Source organism: Oncorhynchus mykiss, chromosome 18 (genome assembly GCF_057628025.1).
Source record: "Oncorhynchus mykiss isolate SJ-2025 chromosome 18, ASM5762802v1, whole genome shotgun sequence".
Taxonomy (NCBI): Eukaryota; Metazoa; Chordata; class Actinopteri; order Salmoniformes; family Salmonidae; genus Oncorhynchus; species Oncorhynchus mykiss.
Genome location: NC_143039.1, coordinates 23,225,002 through 23,241,753, shown reverse-complemented (window position 1 = coordinate 23,241,753; position 16,752 = coordinate 23,225,002). Strand labels below are relative to the sequence as shown.

The following is a 16,752-nucleotide window of genomic DNA, read 5'->3' as shown; positions in this document are numbered from 1 at the left end:
ATGTCTGGGAGTCTGCCTGCCTACCTGTCTGCCTCCGTCTGTCTATCTGCATGTTTATGTACACTACCGTACAAAAGTTTGAGGTCACTTAGAAATGTTCTTGTTTTTGAAAGAAAAGCTCATTTTTTTCCATTAAAATAACATCAAATTGATCGGAAATACATTGTAGACGTTGTTAATGTTGTAAATTACTATTGTAGCTGGATTTTTAATGGAATATCTACATAGGCGTATAGAGGCCCATTATCAGCAACCATCACTCCTGTGTTCCAATGGCACGTTGTGTTTGCTAATCCAAGTTTAGAATTTTAAAAGGCTAATTGATCATTAGAAAACTCTTTTGCAATTGTGGTAGCACAGCTGTAAACTGTTGTGCTGATTAAAGAAGCAAGTGGCCTTCTTTAGACTAGTTGAGTATCTGGAGCATCAACATTTGTGGGTTCGATCACAGGCTCAAAATGGCCAGAAACAAAGACCTTTCTTTTGAAACTCGTCAGTCTATTCTTGTTCTGAGAAATGAAGGCTATTCCATGCGAGAAATTGCCAAGAAACTGAAGATCTCGTACAATGCTGTGTACTACTCCCTTCACAGAACAGCACAAACTGGCTCTAGCCAGATTAGAGGTAGTGGGAAACCCCGGTGCACAACTGAGCAAGAGGAAAAGTACATTAGAGTGTCTAGTTTGAGAAACAGACGCCTCACAAGTCCTCAAATGTCAGTTTCATTAAATAGTACCCGCAAAACACCAGTCTCAAAGTCAATAGTGAAGAGGCGACTCTGGGATGCTGGCCTTCTAGGCAGAGTTCCTCTGTCCGGTGTCTGTGTTCTTTTGCCCATCTTAATATTTTATTTTTATTGGCCAGTCTGAGATATGGCTTTTTCTTTGCAACTCTGCCTAGAAGGCCAGCATCCCGGAGTCGCCTCTTATAAACTTGGATTAGCTAACACAACGTGCCATTGGAACACAGGAGTGATGGTTGCTGATAATGGGCCTCTGTACGCCTATGTAGATATTCCATAAAAAATCAGCCGTTTCCCGCTACAATAGTCATTTACAACTTTAACAATGTCTACACTGTATTTCTGATCAATTTGATGTTATTTTAATGGACCAAAAAATGTGCTGTTCTTTCAAAAACAAGGACATTTCTAAGTGACCCCAAACTTTTGAACGGTAGTGTATGTGTGTGTGTCTATGTGAGATGACTTCATGCCGTTTAAAACATGGGGGATTTTCCTTCACGTGTTCAGTCAGAACTTTTCAATTTTCCATAGAGAATTAGAGGCATTAGACCGGGATGCTGGTTAATGTTACGCCTGGCAGCTCTCCACTGGAGCCAATCAGGAGATAAACAGCCAATAGAGGCACACGGAGAGACTTCGACACCCAAACAAAAGACCCAACGTGGATAAATGGCTCGGGAACGTGGGCCTGAACAGAGGAGCTGGAGCGTGCGTTCAAGGGAACACTGCAGAAGTAATGATGCTAAACGGGAGCGTTTTCTCCATTGAAAAGAGCCAGACACAACCTAGGGCACAGTGTCTTTGTCTTCAGCATGTCGTCTGTGTTCTTTTCTGTTATGCCTCTTAGATGACCGAAAAGCCTTGAGTCTGAAGAGACCCTTGAGTCAACGCTGGGCTGTTTGAGTTGCAGTGGAGAGGAGAGCAGTTAAATGAGCCAGTTGGAAGTTGATGATGAGATGGACTTAAAGGGATACTTTGGGATTTTGGCTAAGTTGCCCTTTATCAACTTCCACACAGTCAGATGAACTCATGGATGCCATTTTTATGTCTCTGCATCCAGTATGAAATAAGCTAGAGGTAGTTTTGTGAGCTAATGGTAACTAGCGTTAGCGCAATGACTGGAAGTATATGTTATCTACTAGCATGCTAGCAGTTACAATATACTTCCAGTCATTGCGCTAATGCTAGTTAGAAATTGCGTTAATGCTAGTTAGCAACTTCCTTCAAACTGCACACAGATACATAAAAATGTAATCAGCGAGTTCATCTGACTCTGGGGAAGTAGATAAAGGGCTTGATTGCCAAAATCCTGAAGTATCCCTTTAAGGGGGCTATGAAAAAGCTACCAACTCATAGAGAGGAGATATTACCTAATTTATTTAGCTATTCGTCCTTTGTCCAGCTCCTATGCCATGTTTTGATGTGAGGAAACATTCTCCTTTCTTGGTAATGTCCCAGATTGGGACAATGCAGAGTAATGTCAATAACATCACCATGTCTCCTTCATATAAATATTTTATTCAATATGTTGTATCTGTGTATACAATGGAGACACAAACTGTACAGTGCAGACAAACTCTTTTGCATATATATGTATGTAAAGTTAGCGGTACATTTACCGACATGATCTCTTTTTTTTCTTATTTTTGTTTTGACTTGATACACATAGGCTACAGTACTACATGCTTATCTCCACTGCCTTTCTTGTTTACCATGCAACAGGTGAGAGACTGAGAGAGAGAGACAGATGGAGAGATAGAGAGAGGGGTGGGCAGGGGTAAGGGGAAGAATTAGATGGAATGTTGAGAAAGAAAGAGAAAGAAACGGAGAGAGAAAGAGAGAGAAGATTGTACATTTGCACAGTCAAAGTCAATTCAATTTGACAAAAACTGATCCAGTCTTACTTGAAGTAGTCAGTTAGAGATTCAGAATCCAGCAGCACATAGAGCTCACTGATGGCAGGATTCAATCAGAGACCTTAGAGAGAGTTTGGCCAATGCAGTCTGAACTATGACATCACAGAGCTCGATGGCAGCCACGTTCGTGTCACTGGGCAATATTGAACCCTCAAGAGGCAGCAATGTGGTGCCCAGCTCTACAGTTGGCCCAACTCTCCATGTTAAAGGACTCTGGTTTCAACAGGAACAGAAACACCATTAACTCAAAGACACAACACCATCAAATTGTAGGTCTACATTTCTTTGTCAAGAACAGCAGCTTTTGTTCAGCTTGGTACAGACAAAACACTGGACAAGAAGTACAGCAAATGTTGCTTCAACACTTTCCCACAAACAGCCCAGTGGAATCTTTATTTTTACAGCGTACCTTTTCGAGTGGTTTCTCTATGATCTCACCCAGCTAGCAAGCTTACGGTGGCCCATAAGCAGCCTGGGCCACAGGGCAAATTCGGCATCCATGGCCCGTTTTGCTCATAGGCTTTACAGTGGCTGCCTGTTGTTATAAGCTCTTGGAGCTAACGTGAGTCTTCAGGTCCCAGGCACGGTTACAGGCTCAGCAAACTACCTCTGCTACTTATACAGGAAGTGACAGATCTTGATCCTCACAGTAAACATTTCAGCACAAAAACGTAACAGACCAACATCATTCCCTTATTTCATTTAGACGAATGACACGTAACAGAGTTTGGGTAAAGTCAAACGACGGGTAAAGTCAGTATCAATGGCTTCTAAATGAGAACGCTACAACTCCAAGATGGGATGGGAGGTTTGTAGTCACAGTGTGAAAGCCAACGGATATAGGACTACCGCAGCGTACCTCTTACCAATGCCAGCTTACAGCTACACCTCCAACATCACTTCTTTTACTGGTCCGTTTAGGACTGTTCCCTGTAGTGACTCTGTAGTGACTCTGTTCTTTCAATATTTTTTCTACGTTCTTCGACTCTGTCAACTTCACTATGTGTGCATGTACAGGGAGCTGTCAAAAATAAAGGAAACACCAACATAGTGTCTTAATAGGGCGTTGTGCCACGAGCCAGAACAGCTTCAATGCACCGTGGCATAGATTCTAGAAGTGTCTGGAACTCTATTGGAGGGATGCAACACTATTCTTCTGCAAGAAATTCCATCATTTGGTGTTTTGTTGGCAGGTTGACATTTATTGTCATAAGTCTTGTCCTAGATGCAGAACTGAGCGATTTCCCCTTAGATAGGCCAGCTGCAAAGTGAGAATTGGCTTTTTGGTGTTAATTTATGGTTAGGCATCAAGGTTAAAAGTGTGGTTAAAGTTAGGTTTAAAATCAGATTTTATGATTTGTGCCTGTGCCAGCTAGCTAGTGACCACTCTGCAGAACTGCCTCCAGAACAAGATTCATGACAAAAAACACTAACCTGCGTTTTGTTGATGGTGACGGAAAACGCTGTCTCAGGCACCGCTCCAGAATCTCCCATAAGTGTTCAATTGGGTTGAGATCTGGTGACTGTGCGGCCATTTCCTGTGGTTTACACCATTTTCATGCTCATCAAATCGTTCAGTTACCACTTCTGCCCTGTGGATGGGGGACCCTTATCATCCTAGGGGGGCATAGCCATGGTAGCCAAAATAATGGCCTGCCCAGGATTTGTATAATTTACCCTAAGATGGGATGTTAATTGCTTAATTAACTCAGGAGCCACACCTGTGTGGAAGCACATTCCTTCAATATACCTGGCATCCCTCATTTACTCAAGTGTTTCCATTATTTTGGGCAGTTACCTATACGTTGCCAGTGAAAATGCTACATGTCGGTCACCCTTGTGCAACTTGTGGCACTTTTCAAATATTGAATTGGAATTTCAATTCATATCCTGAATTGACCATGGCTCTGGATAGAAACTCATAGCTTCTCTGGACATGCTAGCTACTCTGCTACCATGCACTCTACCTACCTACCATGCATTGCATCTGCTACCTCCTCAATACTACCAACGCATTAACATCTCATCCCTAGCCCCAGTCCTCTCCCTCTATACAAGTCTTACAAAATATAAGTATTGCCCTCCTGCATCCTTCGCTGCCTAAATGAACCTACAAACACACACAGAGAAAATAGTGATAGTAAGAAATAGAATAGAGATGTGGAGGTAGAGATTGAGCGAAGCTAAGAAAGAATGAGAGAGAGAGAAACAGAGAGAGAAAGAAACTAAGATAGAATGAAGGAATGAGAGGGAGCGAGAGAGAGAAGCTAAGAAAGAATGAGAGAGAGAGAGAGAGAGAGAGAGAGAGAGAGAGAGAGAGAGAGAGAGAGAGAAAGAGAGGGACAATAATTTGAAAAATAGAAGATGACAATCCTGTTTTGTGTCTGTACAACAATCTATCCAGACGGTCGCTGGTGCATTTTGGGTATAGAATTATAAACAAACAAACAAATTGGTAAACAGACGAACAAACAGACTGTGGTCAATATGGATGGACTCTGTTGCTATAGTGCGTCAGAGTGAGAGAGGGGGCTTATGGGTAGCCATCAGCAGGCAAGGCTACCTGGCAAAAAGGAAGAGGGAAAAAAAAGCTTCGTCATCATTCTCACAGATTGTCACAGAAAAATAATCGTAAGGATTTGAAAAAGGCATTCCGTATCACGTAGGTAGGGCATTCTGCTGTCCAAGTTTGTAGTTTATCTAGCTGATACAAATCAGCCAATCCCCCTCCTCCTCCTTCCCTTCCTCCTCTTCCTCCTCGTCAACACCTTCCTCCTCCTTCTCCCCTCCCCTCCTCTTCTCCCTTCCACCTCCCCTCCCCCATCCCCCAAATGGAGTGGTCCATTTCCTCATCTCGAACACCACTGCACCGAATCAGCCAAAAAGAGAAAGAGAGAGAGAGAGAATGAGCGAGAGAAAGAGAGAGGAGGTGGGACTTAGCCCATAATTGACCAATCAAGGTGAGAGTTTGAGTGCAGTGGGCAGAGTCTCAAGTCTCTGTCGTGCGGGGGGAGAGGAGGGGGCAGGGTTATGTCGCAGTTTCCTTCGGGTCGGGTTTGTTGATTGGTTTGCCCCCATTCATGGCCACTGGTTCGCTGGTTGTGCTTTTGCTGGGCGGGACTCCGGCAACTTTAGGCAATGTCTCCCTGACGTCGTGCAACGACGGCTCCTTGTACATCGCAACTACAGAGAACAGGAGAGATCAGAGTGTTAGAGTGTGTGAGTGTGTGTGTGTGTGTGCATCCATGTGTGTGTGACAACCCCCTTACCTTCTATAGGTTTGGGCAGGAAGTGAGCGGCTGGTTTGGTCTTTTTCACTCGGTTGCCCTTCATGGGCTGTCCTTCCTTGTTCAGGCCCAAGAACCAGGCCCTCCCAGACTCATTCTGTCTGTACAGCATCGACGAGTAGATCACATAGTAGTTCTCAAACACAGACTCCTTAAACTTACACTCTGCTGTAAACAGCTCCTACAGGAGACACATAAACACATACACACACACGCGCAGGCACACAAAACACACACGTGCGCAGGCACACACACACACACACACACACACACACACACACATAATCAGTATCAAACATACAACAATGGACAAATTGCTACCACTTAATATTCAGTTAGATGCCAGCCAAACATCCATCCAAGATTTTTATAATAGTTTCAATTCAACATTTTCCATGACGTTTATTTAACTTCCATTGGCGACGATTTACTAACATTCAACCTGCTAAATGACTCACCCTGAATTGAATTCCGCTGCTGTATCGATCTCTACATACATTCAGCCTGAATCCTAAAAGTTGTTCAGCCATCCTAGAAGTTGTTTGTGCTCACTACAAAACAAATTCATCTGTGATTGGATCGTCTCTAACCAATCAGAGTATCAAAGCCAATGATGTGATTAATGGTTCATGATGGCTCGCTCTAGCCCAACCCATTGGTTTCTGGAACCAATCAGAACGTTTAGAATGTGTTTGCATTCTACAAGATGTCAGGGAGGAAAGCAAATTCGGACTCATTGTGGAGAAGAAACGCTAGTGGGGGTGGTGTTTGGCGCTGTGGCTGGATGGGCAGTCAGCCTTCTAAATGACTGATTAGTACTGTAATTAACCATCCCTAACTTCCAGAGCCTCAGAGAGACAGACGGGCTGGGAAAACATTGAAATTCCAATCAGGTGTGCTTGTCAGTCACCACCACAAGAAAAGAGACACTCGCTCACCTGTGTGGGCCTTTGTTCCCAGTTACCATGGAAACGATGGAACAGAGAAGATGGGAGGAGAAGAGGAGGAGGCCGGGGCAGTGGTTTGATGTGATGGCTAGGTGTGATTGATCGTGTTTGTGGTTGGCAACGTATTTCCATTTTCCTTTGCTCTTTTTATGGTTCTCATTATGGTTCACTGCACTTTTCCCCTGTGTCTTTCAACTCTGTCCAATTAGCACATTCAGGCTGTGTCTCAATAGTCTAAAGTTGCTTCCTCTACTTGTCTTCTCTCCTCTCTTTCATCTGTTCTGATGTGAAAGAATTGGACAGGTGTCCACCATGTTGTTTTTACTGTGATCCTGTGATTTCAGATCATTTAGGATTTAAAGGCCCAATGCAGACTTTTTTTATTTTATATCTCAACATCAAATCATTTCTGGGTAACAATTAAGTACCTTACTGTGATTGTTTTCAATTTAAATTGTAAAAAATTTGAGTGTGAGTGGGGAGGGGAAAGCTGAAAACTAGCTGTTATTGGCAGCAAGGTGAGGAACCCTCTTTCTTATTGGTCTATTAATTAATTCACCACCTGGCGACACCACCAGGCAGGCCAAAACTCCATCCCACCAAAATATACATTTTTAAACAGATCTTTCACTAAAAATACATGATCATAATTTTCACAATTTCACAGTATTATTCCAACCTCATAGTGTGGAAATATATATAAAACACAGTGAAATCCCGCTTTTGACTACACTGGGCCTTTAAGGTGAGGTGACAAGGAGAGGAAGCCATTTTAGAATATTGAGATGGACCGGCATACTGAACAATGTTATAACACACAGGCTGTTAGAGAGAGAGAAGAGGCAGTGGAGATTCAAGGAGAGAAAGAAAGAGGGGAAGGAAAGAATTAGAAAGAAAGGAGGACGAATAAGAAAGAAAGGAGGACGTAGAAGGAGAGAAGAGGGAGATAAATCACCAAGGGAGGAGGATGTTTCCTGGGGGGAAACACACAAACACACACAGTCTTGAAAAACTAACCTTGTGGGGACACACAATTCGGTCCCATTCAAAATCCTATTTTCCCTAACCCCTAAACCTAACCCTAGCTCCTAACCCTAAACCTAATTTTAACCCTAACACTAACTCTAACCTTAACTCTAAACCCCATAGAAATAGCATTTGACCTTGTGGGGACCAACAAAATGTCCCTAGTTGGTCAAATTTTTCTTTGTTTACTATTCTTCTGGGGACTTCTGGTCCCAACAAGTATAGTTAAACATGTTCTCACACACACACACACACACACACACACACACACACACACACACACACACACACACACACACACACACACACACACACACACACACACACACACACAATTTGCTACAGCAGGAAAGTAATCCTGCAGCAACAAGAAATGTGAATTATTATGTGGATTATAATTAATGGATATTTTTATATGAGTTGATACATTTTCTACAAGGGAAAATCAAATCTGACATTTCAAAGTGGAAATTACAAACTTCAGAAGCCTTATTAAACCTTGAATATACTAGACGTTTTAAATGTCCTGCATTGCAGGAAACTTCTCCTGCAACAGGGTGATCAAATCAAATGAAGATCCTACATCTGTACACACACACATGCTGGACCTTAATATTTTATAATATTAGAAACTGACTTAGGGCCAGTTTTCATGCTGTGCTCTATACAGCTGAGGTCAGACCAGGGGTTAGAAGGGTGCAGAGGTCAGACCAGGGGTTAGAAGGGTGCAGAGGTCTGACCAGGGGTTAGAAGGGTGCAGAGGTCAGACCAGGGGTTAGAAGGGTGCAGAGGTCTGACCAGGGGTTAGAAGGGTGTAGAGGTCAGACCAGGGGTTAGAAGGGTGCAGAGGTCAGACCAGGGGTTAGAGGGGTGCAGAGGTCAGACCAGGGGTTAGAGGGGTGCAGAGGTCAGACCAGGGGTTAGAAGGGTGCAGAGGTCAGACCAGGGGTTAGAAGGGTGCAGAGGTCAGACCAGGGGTTAGAAGGGTGCAGAGGTCAGACAAGGGGTTAGAAAGGTGCTGACAGTGATCCAGTATTGATCCCACATGACCACCTGGTCCCAGTGGAGACAGCTCTTATTGTTTTCTCTGTCATGCAGGGAGTGTGTGTCAGTGTGTGTGTGTATGTGGTGTGGTGTGTGTGTGCGTGTGGTGTGTGTATTGTTTGTGTGTGAAGTGTGGGGTTTGTGTGTATGTGTGTCATGTGTATATGTGTGTATGCGTGGTAAGTGTGTGTATGCGTGGTGTGTGTGTATGTGTGGTGTGTGATTAAGTGTGTATGTGTGTGTGTGTTTGTGTGTGTGTGTTTGTGCCTCCAACACAGTTCATTATCACACTGCTAATTACCCAGGGGAATTGTGGGTAAACAAGTAAGTTAAAGAAAGGAAAGAGGGCGAGAGGAGGAGGACTGGAGAATGGCAGAATACAGAAGGACAGAATAAACACTGTGTGAAGGAACTAGTGAAACCTAGAGACCTCTTTAGATGGAGTATTTAAGTCTTAAAAGGGCAATCTTCATTTTTGGCAAATATCATTTTTGTATAAGTTATCTTTTCGAAAGTATTTTGGCCGTAAACCAAAAAAGCAATACGATGGTGGAAAAATGGTGGAAACATGGTGTTCAGTTCTACAGTTGTCTGTATCTCTTCAGCTGCCATAAACTGTTAACATGGAGAGGTATAGTGTAGCATCCTTGCTGTTGTGTGTCCGGTCTGGTTGTCCTTTAGTGAGGATGACACCATGCTCTTCCTTTCAACTCCACAAACCTTTCATCTAGTCATCCTGTCCTGTCTCTGGATCCAACACGCACGTGCACACACACACGCCACAAGGTCTAGGTCAGAAAACAGATGCTCTGGTATAGAGAGGAAAAGTGTGAGAGAGAGAGAGAGAAAGTGAGAGAGAGAGAGAGAAGAGAGGGAGAGAAGAGAGAGAGAGAGAGAAGATGAAGAGGGAGCGAGAGAGAGAGAGAAGAGAGGGAGAGAAGAGAGAGAGAAGAGAGAGAGTAGAGGAAAAAAGAGAGAGCGAGAGAAGATGAAGGGGGAGCGAGAGAGAGAGAAGAGAGGCAGAGAAGAGGAAGAGAGGGAGAGAAGAGGAAGAGAAGAGAGAGAGCAAGAGACGAGGAAGAGAGAGAGAGTGAGAGAAGAGGGAGAGAGAGAGAGAGAGAGAGAGAGAGAGAGAGAGAGAGAGAGAGAGAGAGAGAGAGAGAGAGAAAAGGAAGAGAAGAGAGAGAGAAGAGGAAGAGAGAGAGTGAGAGAAGAGAAAGAGAGAAAGAGAGAGAAAGAAGGAAGAAGAGAAAGAGAGAGAGAAAAGAGGAAGAGGGAGAGACAGCAAAAGAGAGATATACACACAGCCATACAAAGGTTTAATGTATTTCTCCACCAAATAAACAAATAACTAATTATCCTCCAGCCATTATATGAGCTACAGTATGTGTGTGCATACGGCCCAGGGTAACTTCTGTCTTTGTCCATCAAAGCCGCAACAATACCTTTCTTTGCCAAGATAATCCATCCACCTGACAGGTGTGGCATATCAAGAAGTTGATTAAACAGCATGATCATTACACAGGTGCACCTTGTACTGGGGACAATAAAAGGGCACTCTAAAATGTGCAGTTGTGTCACAACACAATGCCACAGATGTCTCAAGTTTTGAGGAAGCATGCAGTTGGCATGCTAACTGCAGGAATGCCAGATAATTGAATGTTCATTTCTCTACCATAAGCCGGCTCCAACGTCATTTTAAAGAATTTGGCAGTAAGTCCAATCGGCTTCACAACTGCAGACCACGTGTAACCACACCAGCTCTACATTCCGGCTTCTTCACCTGCGGGATCATTCGAGACCAGCCACCTGGACAGCTGATGAAACTGAGGAGTATTTTTGTCTTGTTATAAAGCCCTTTTGTGGGGAAAAGGTGGCACATACAGCATCTATCTCACTTACGTTTTCCTCCATAGTATTAACATGTACAGGATATGATAGTTCTCCCTCCATAGTATTAACATGTAGAGGATATGATAGTTCTGCCTCCATAGTATTAACATGTTGTCATGACGTTGGCCTGTGGGTAAGGTTTATGACCCCCCCATAAATACCTTTCTCCCCTCTCTCGCTTGACTCTACTGAAGGATTCTTGAATAGCCTTTGTTAAACATAGAGAGTCTGGGAACATCAAACAAGTGGGGGGAAAGGAACCATATTTCGGTAATAGAACCAGTTGAAAATATGCGCTGGTACTTAATGAACATGATGTCAGTTCGGTTGTCATCTGAGACATTATGACTGATGACAGGATGACATAAACTGTATCTGGGAAAGTCTACACATTCTAGTTATCAGATTCACATGGAATTGTTGTGCAATTTAAATGTTTGAATATGACACTATTTGTGAAAAGATTAAATGTAATTTTAGCTTCCAAATGAGAGAATTTAGTTTTCATAAGGTTAGGGCTCTGCTCAATCATTGGCCCGCCCCTGTGAAGAGACATGGGTTATAAACTATGAAAAACACCATTCTCTCCCTCCACTATATAAGCCCTTGACGAAAATGTAACCTTCTGTTCTGAGGATGATAGGACGACGGTCCATACGTTAAAAAGGACTAACATGTCAACTCCAGAACTAAGCCAACCTCAGCGTGGGCTTTGGTTGCGAATGGTATGAACTTTGAACTCTTATTCACTACAGAAGTGATACCTGCTAGCTGTTGAGTTAGTAGCGGCCGCTGTATACGTGGGCTAGGAAAGGATGGATGACGTATCCAGTCTAACACACAACGACAATACTACAACGTATCCAATTTACCACCAGAGATATTCTTCCGAAGACAGGAAGATCGCTGTTGGCCAACACGGCCAGCATCTACGACCAACCTACCGAAGCGCAGCTCAGAGTAAATATTTATTGCATTTTCCTTTTCCAAATGGACAGTAATTTAGAATGCATAAGATACTGTATTTACAATAGCATGGCTTCTCCCTTTGTTCCTCAGTCTTCCCACTCTTTCACCAAACCCAACCCCCTTTCCTTTGTGTAACCAGCCGTCATGTCGGCTCCGTCCACCAGGGACATTTTCTGTACGACATAATTTGCATTCTGTGTATATGTAATTCTGTGTGATTAGTTAGGTATTTAGTAAATAAATAATTAAACCCAATTTTGTATTGCTGATTCAACTTGTTAGCCAGGGTTCGTGAAGATAACCAAGAGTTTACAACTTTCAGATGAGACTGAAATAAGGTGACGATTAATATTGACTGCTATTGATGTAAAATATTACTAGGTCTTTAAGAGTTTATTCGGAAGATAACAGCTCTATAAACACTCTTTCGTGGTGCCCCGACTTTCTAGTTAATTACATTTACATGATTAGCTCAATCAGGTAATATTAATTACAGAGAAAGGATTTTATAGAATAGCATGTCATATCACTTAATCCGGCATAGCCAAAGACACGACAATGTAGAGGATATGATAGTTCTCCCTCCATAGTATTAACATGTACAGGATATGATAGTTCTCCCTCCATAGTATTAACATGTACAGGATATGATAGTTCTCCCTCCATAGTATTAACATGTAGAGGATATGATAGTTCTCCCTCCATAGTATTAACATGTAGAGGATATGATAGTTCTCCCTCCATAGTATTAACATGTAGAGGATATGATAGTTCTCCCTCCATAGTATTAACATGTAGAGGTTATGATAGTTCTCCCTCCATAGTATTAACATGTAAAGGATATGATAGTTCTCCCTACATAGTATTAACATGTACAGGATATGATAGTTCTCCCTCCATAGAAAACTCTCAGACCCGATGGTGAGGGCTACAGTATATACTGTACACTGTTTTTGTTACTATAACGGTGTAAACCAACCTACAGGTTTCCGTGTAAACTGTGTGTGCGTTGTCTGTGTCTGCATGAGTGTCTGCATGAGTGTGTGCTCGAGTACTCAGATGTGTGTGTTCTTCACACTCTTCAACACACACTCAGAGCTGGTTTCCTCTTACCCAGCGTGGTTGGTAATTAACACATACCAGATCATTTCACACTAGTCCATCTGTTGACTGCAGAGACAGAGACAGAGAGAGATGGGTGGATAGAGACGAGTCTCTCTCTACAACCAGAGAGCCGTCTCATCTGTCTGACAGATGTGTAGTACTATAGATCATCTTGATGCTTCATCTTCAGGAGGAGTAACACTACAACAATCTACTCTGGATCTTACTGTTAAGGGTCGGCCATCTTGTGTCTTTGTGATTCATCAAAGCAGCGCCTCTATGAACCATTTAGTTCCAGGTAGTTGTCAATTGTGTTGAATTCTTTGAAGTACTAGAGCAGCATATCTGTTGTATTATTATAAAACATAATTCTTCGGTAAAAAACAGGTAATATCTGTTAAATCCCTAACATGACTGCTTTTTTCTTCATAGTCAGCGGTGTGTGTGTGTGCGCGCGGGTGCATGTGGACAGGACTTCCCCCATCAATAATTAAAAAGCAGCCCTCTTCCCTCTGTCTCTAACTGAACAGAGAAACAGAACATAACATCTCTCCTCCAAAAAAGGACAAAACAAGCGGCCGGCTGCTCTCCTCTCTGCAGCATCATATCACTGTCCCTCGCTCCGACACAGTGAGGAAAAAGAAGGGATATTTGACTGCTCTGGTGTGTCAGGGTCGGGAATAATTCATATCCCTCCCTCTCCATGTCTCCCTCCCTCCCTCCCTCTCCATGTCTCACTCCCTCCCTCCCTCCCTCTCCATGTCTCCCTCCCTCCATGTCTCCCTCCCTCCCTGCCTCCCTGTCTCACTCCCTCCATGTCTCACTCCCTCCATGTCTCCCTCCCTCCCTCCCCATGTCTCCCTCCCTCCCTCACTCCCTCCATGTCTCACTCCCTCCCACTCTCTCTCACCATCTTTCTCACCACTTCACTTACTCTCAAGGAAGCCCTCAAGTTTCCTTGGAGACAAGGAGGGAGAGGAGGGTTTGGGTGCAAACGGATGTGGATTTCTCTCTATTTCAATCTCTCTCTCTCTCTTTCTCTCTCTGCTGGTCTTTTCCATATAAAGCTCCTTGTTAGAACACTACCTGTGGAAGCAGAAGCAGCAGCTGGTGTAATTCCATTATTATGTGATGAATAAAGAGGATGAGTGATGATGAATTCACAATGAGAAACACTAAGGGAACTGTTCTTCTGATATATCTAGTGTCATATAGTGACATGCCCATTGATTCATCACCAACCCCATAAAGACTAGAGAACTATTCAAGATAAGAATCTTACTGAGGAGTCATAATGTTGCAGCCTAAAGAGAAGATGACCTCTTGTGCCCTACCTCGGGTAATGACCAGAGGAGGCTGGTGGGAGGCGCTACAGGAGGACGGGCTCACTGTAACGGCTGGAATGGAATCAATGGAACGGCGTCAAATGTGTAGTTTCCATGTGTTTGATACCGTTCCACAGATTCCATTCCAGCCATTACAATGCTCACGTCCTCCTATAGCTCCTCCCACCAGCCTCCTCTGGTCATGACAGTATTTAGTATTCATGACGCATGTTCCCCTTCATACGAACCCGGGGTGAACCAATGGTCAGACAGACAGCACTGTGCACATAAAATAAGCCACGAGAGTTTTTTTGAGCGAGAATAAAGAGGACTTTCGAGTAGTTAGACATGTTAATAAGAAGGGTCTAGAAGAGTCTTATATGGTGAGCTACCGAGTGGCTAGGACAGGCAAGCCCCGTACTATTGTGAACGACTTAATTCTTCCTGCTGCCATGGATATTTCTGGGACAATGCTGGGGGAAAGACCAAAAAAACTACACAGACAATGCCTTCATAAACAACATTGTTCCACGACGCATCAGTGACATGGCAGGAGATGTTTGGAAACAATTACTGCTTCGCATTCAAGCCAGTGAATTATTTGCGTTACAGCTGGATGAGTCAACAGACAGTGGCGGGCCTGGCACAGCTCCTGGTATATGTCCCGTTACGTTTATGGGGGTCAATTAAGGAAGACATCCTCTTCTGCAAACTGCTGAAAACCCAACATTGCAGAGTTATGTGAATCCTGTCAAGCACACCCTTCTCATTAACCTGTGGTGAGTTATTCACCATTTTTGATAAACAAATAAGGTTTTATATGTAAGATGGCTAAATAAAGAGCAAAATGATTGATTATTATTATATTATTATTTGTGCCCTGGTCCTATAAGAGCTCTTTGTCACTTCCCACGGGCCGGGTTGTGACAAAAACTCACACTCACACTCATCATTGGGAGCCTGTGTGGCAGGCTTCCAATGATGGCAAAACAACATTTGATAGTGCACTGACCCTGGTGCTAGAGGGGGTACAGCTGACCCTGGTGCTAGAGGGGGTACAGCTGACCCTGGTACTAGAGGGGGTACAGCTGACCCTGGTGCTAGAGGGGGTACAGCTGACCCTGGTGCTAGAGGGGGTACAGCTGACCCTGGTGCTAGAGGGGAGGGGGTACAGCTGACCCTGGTGCTAGAGGGGAGGGGGTACGCAGCTGGAGGTTGAATGTTTGAAGGGGTACGGGACTATAAAACGTTTGGAAACCACTGTATTAGACAAATCCTTACTATGGCCTCTGGGGAAACGTACACGTATTCCTCCTGAAGGATTCCAGAATATTGTTGAACCCAGTGTGTCTACAGGACAGCTGGGCTGTATATTAGTACGGTGACTGAGTGGTATAAAGGTTGCGTTTACACAGGCAGCCCAATTCCAATCTTTTTTTCACTAATTGGTCTTTCAACCTGTCAGATCTTTGGCCAATAATTGGGCAAAAGATCAGATTTGGTCTGCCTGTGTAAACTCAGCCTTAGATAGTTAGATCAATCTGTTTTAGGTGAAATAATTACACACATACACTTATAGAAGAAAACTGAGTATTGTCATAGTAGTCAACAGAAAATCAGCTCAACCAAGATGGCCGCCCGGCTGGCACACGTCATCATCAGCACTGGTCTGTACTCACTGATGAGTAGAGGTGTCCCTCCCCGTTCATGGCGATGTACAGACCCATCTTGACTGACTGGATGGCCACCACTCGAAGGCCCACTGGGATGAGGTTGAACAAAGCTGAGAGACAAATCAGCACAGTAAAGCAGATTGACAATCTTACCGATAGAATACACATTATTGTGTGTGTGTGTGTGTGTGTGTGTGTGTGTACGTAGCGTACGTATGCATCTATATAAGATTCAGATACTCAGTCAACCATGTGACACAGTTCCACACACACACACATGACTAGAATGGAACGATACAGTCTATACATGTAAGCTACCGGAACACTTAATCACATGAATGGATCACGAGACGTGTATGAGACTTGACACATGCGTGTAGTAGCCGTGTGAGAAATTACATTAGTCACAGAGCCGTGTTCATCTGGACTTCTGCGTGTCAGTTCTCATTTGTCCATGTCTGACATGTACTGCATGAGATCTGTGATTGGATGACTTCTGATAAAATGTCTGTCACTGGGTTGACGGAGGTTGCCACTCAGCCACTCAATCTACCCCCCTCTGTGTGTGCATGTGTGTTCGTGCGGACTCACAGGAGTTAGTGCCGTCATCTTTGGTCCCGTCCAGACATCCATCTGGGTTCATCTGCAAGTAGTATCCCTGTCTGCAGTACAACCTGGTCACTATACCCTTAAGCTGTGGATCTAGAGAGAGAGAGAAGAGAGAGAGAGAGAGAGAAGAGAGAGAGAGAAGAGAGAGAGTCTCATTATTAAAAGGTGGGCTTGCTTCAGTGTAAAATATCAAGACTACATTATTCTGAGGTTT

General features: G+C 43.7%; 1 protein-coding gene across 3 annotated transcripts in view; it reads right to left on the bottom strand.

Moving 5' to 3' along the window:
• Positions 1-2,244: 2,244 nt before the first annotated feature.
• LOC110495637 (fibroblast growth factor 14) overlaps positions 2,245-16,752 on the bottom strand; it is a 56,559-nt gene continuing 42,051 nt past the window's right edge. For all 3 annotated transcript variants that reach the window (XM_036951979.2, XM_036951981.2, XM_036951980.2), the window contains exons 2-5: positions 16,521-16,631; positions 15,936-16,039; positions 5,931-6,129; positions 2,245-5,844 (exon numbers count right to left, since the gene is read on the bottom strand). In XM_036951979.2, coding sequence (XP_036807874.1) covers positions 5,690-5,844; positions 5,931-6,129; positions 15,936-16,039; positions 16,521-16,631 — 569 coding nt within the window. In that variant the 3' untranslated portion in view covers positions 2,245-5,689. The remainder of the gene's footprint in view (positions 5,845-5,930; positions 6,130-15,935; positions 16,040-16,520; positions 16,632-16,752) is intronic.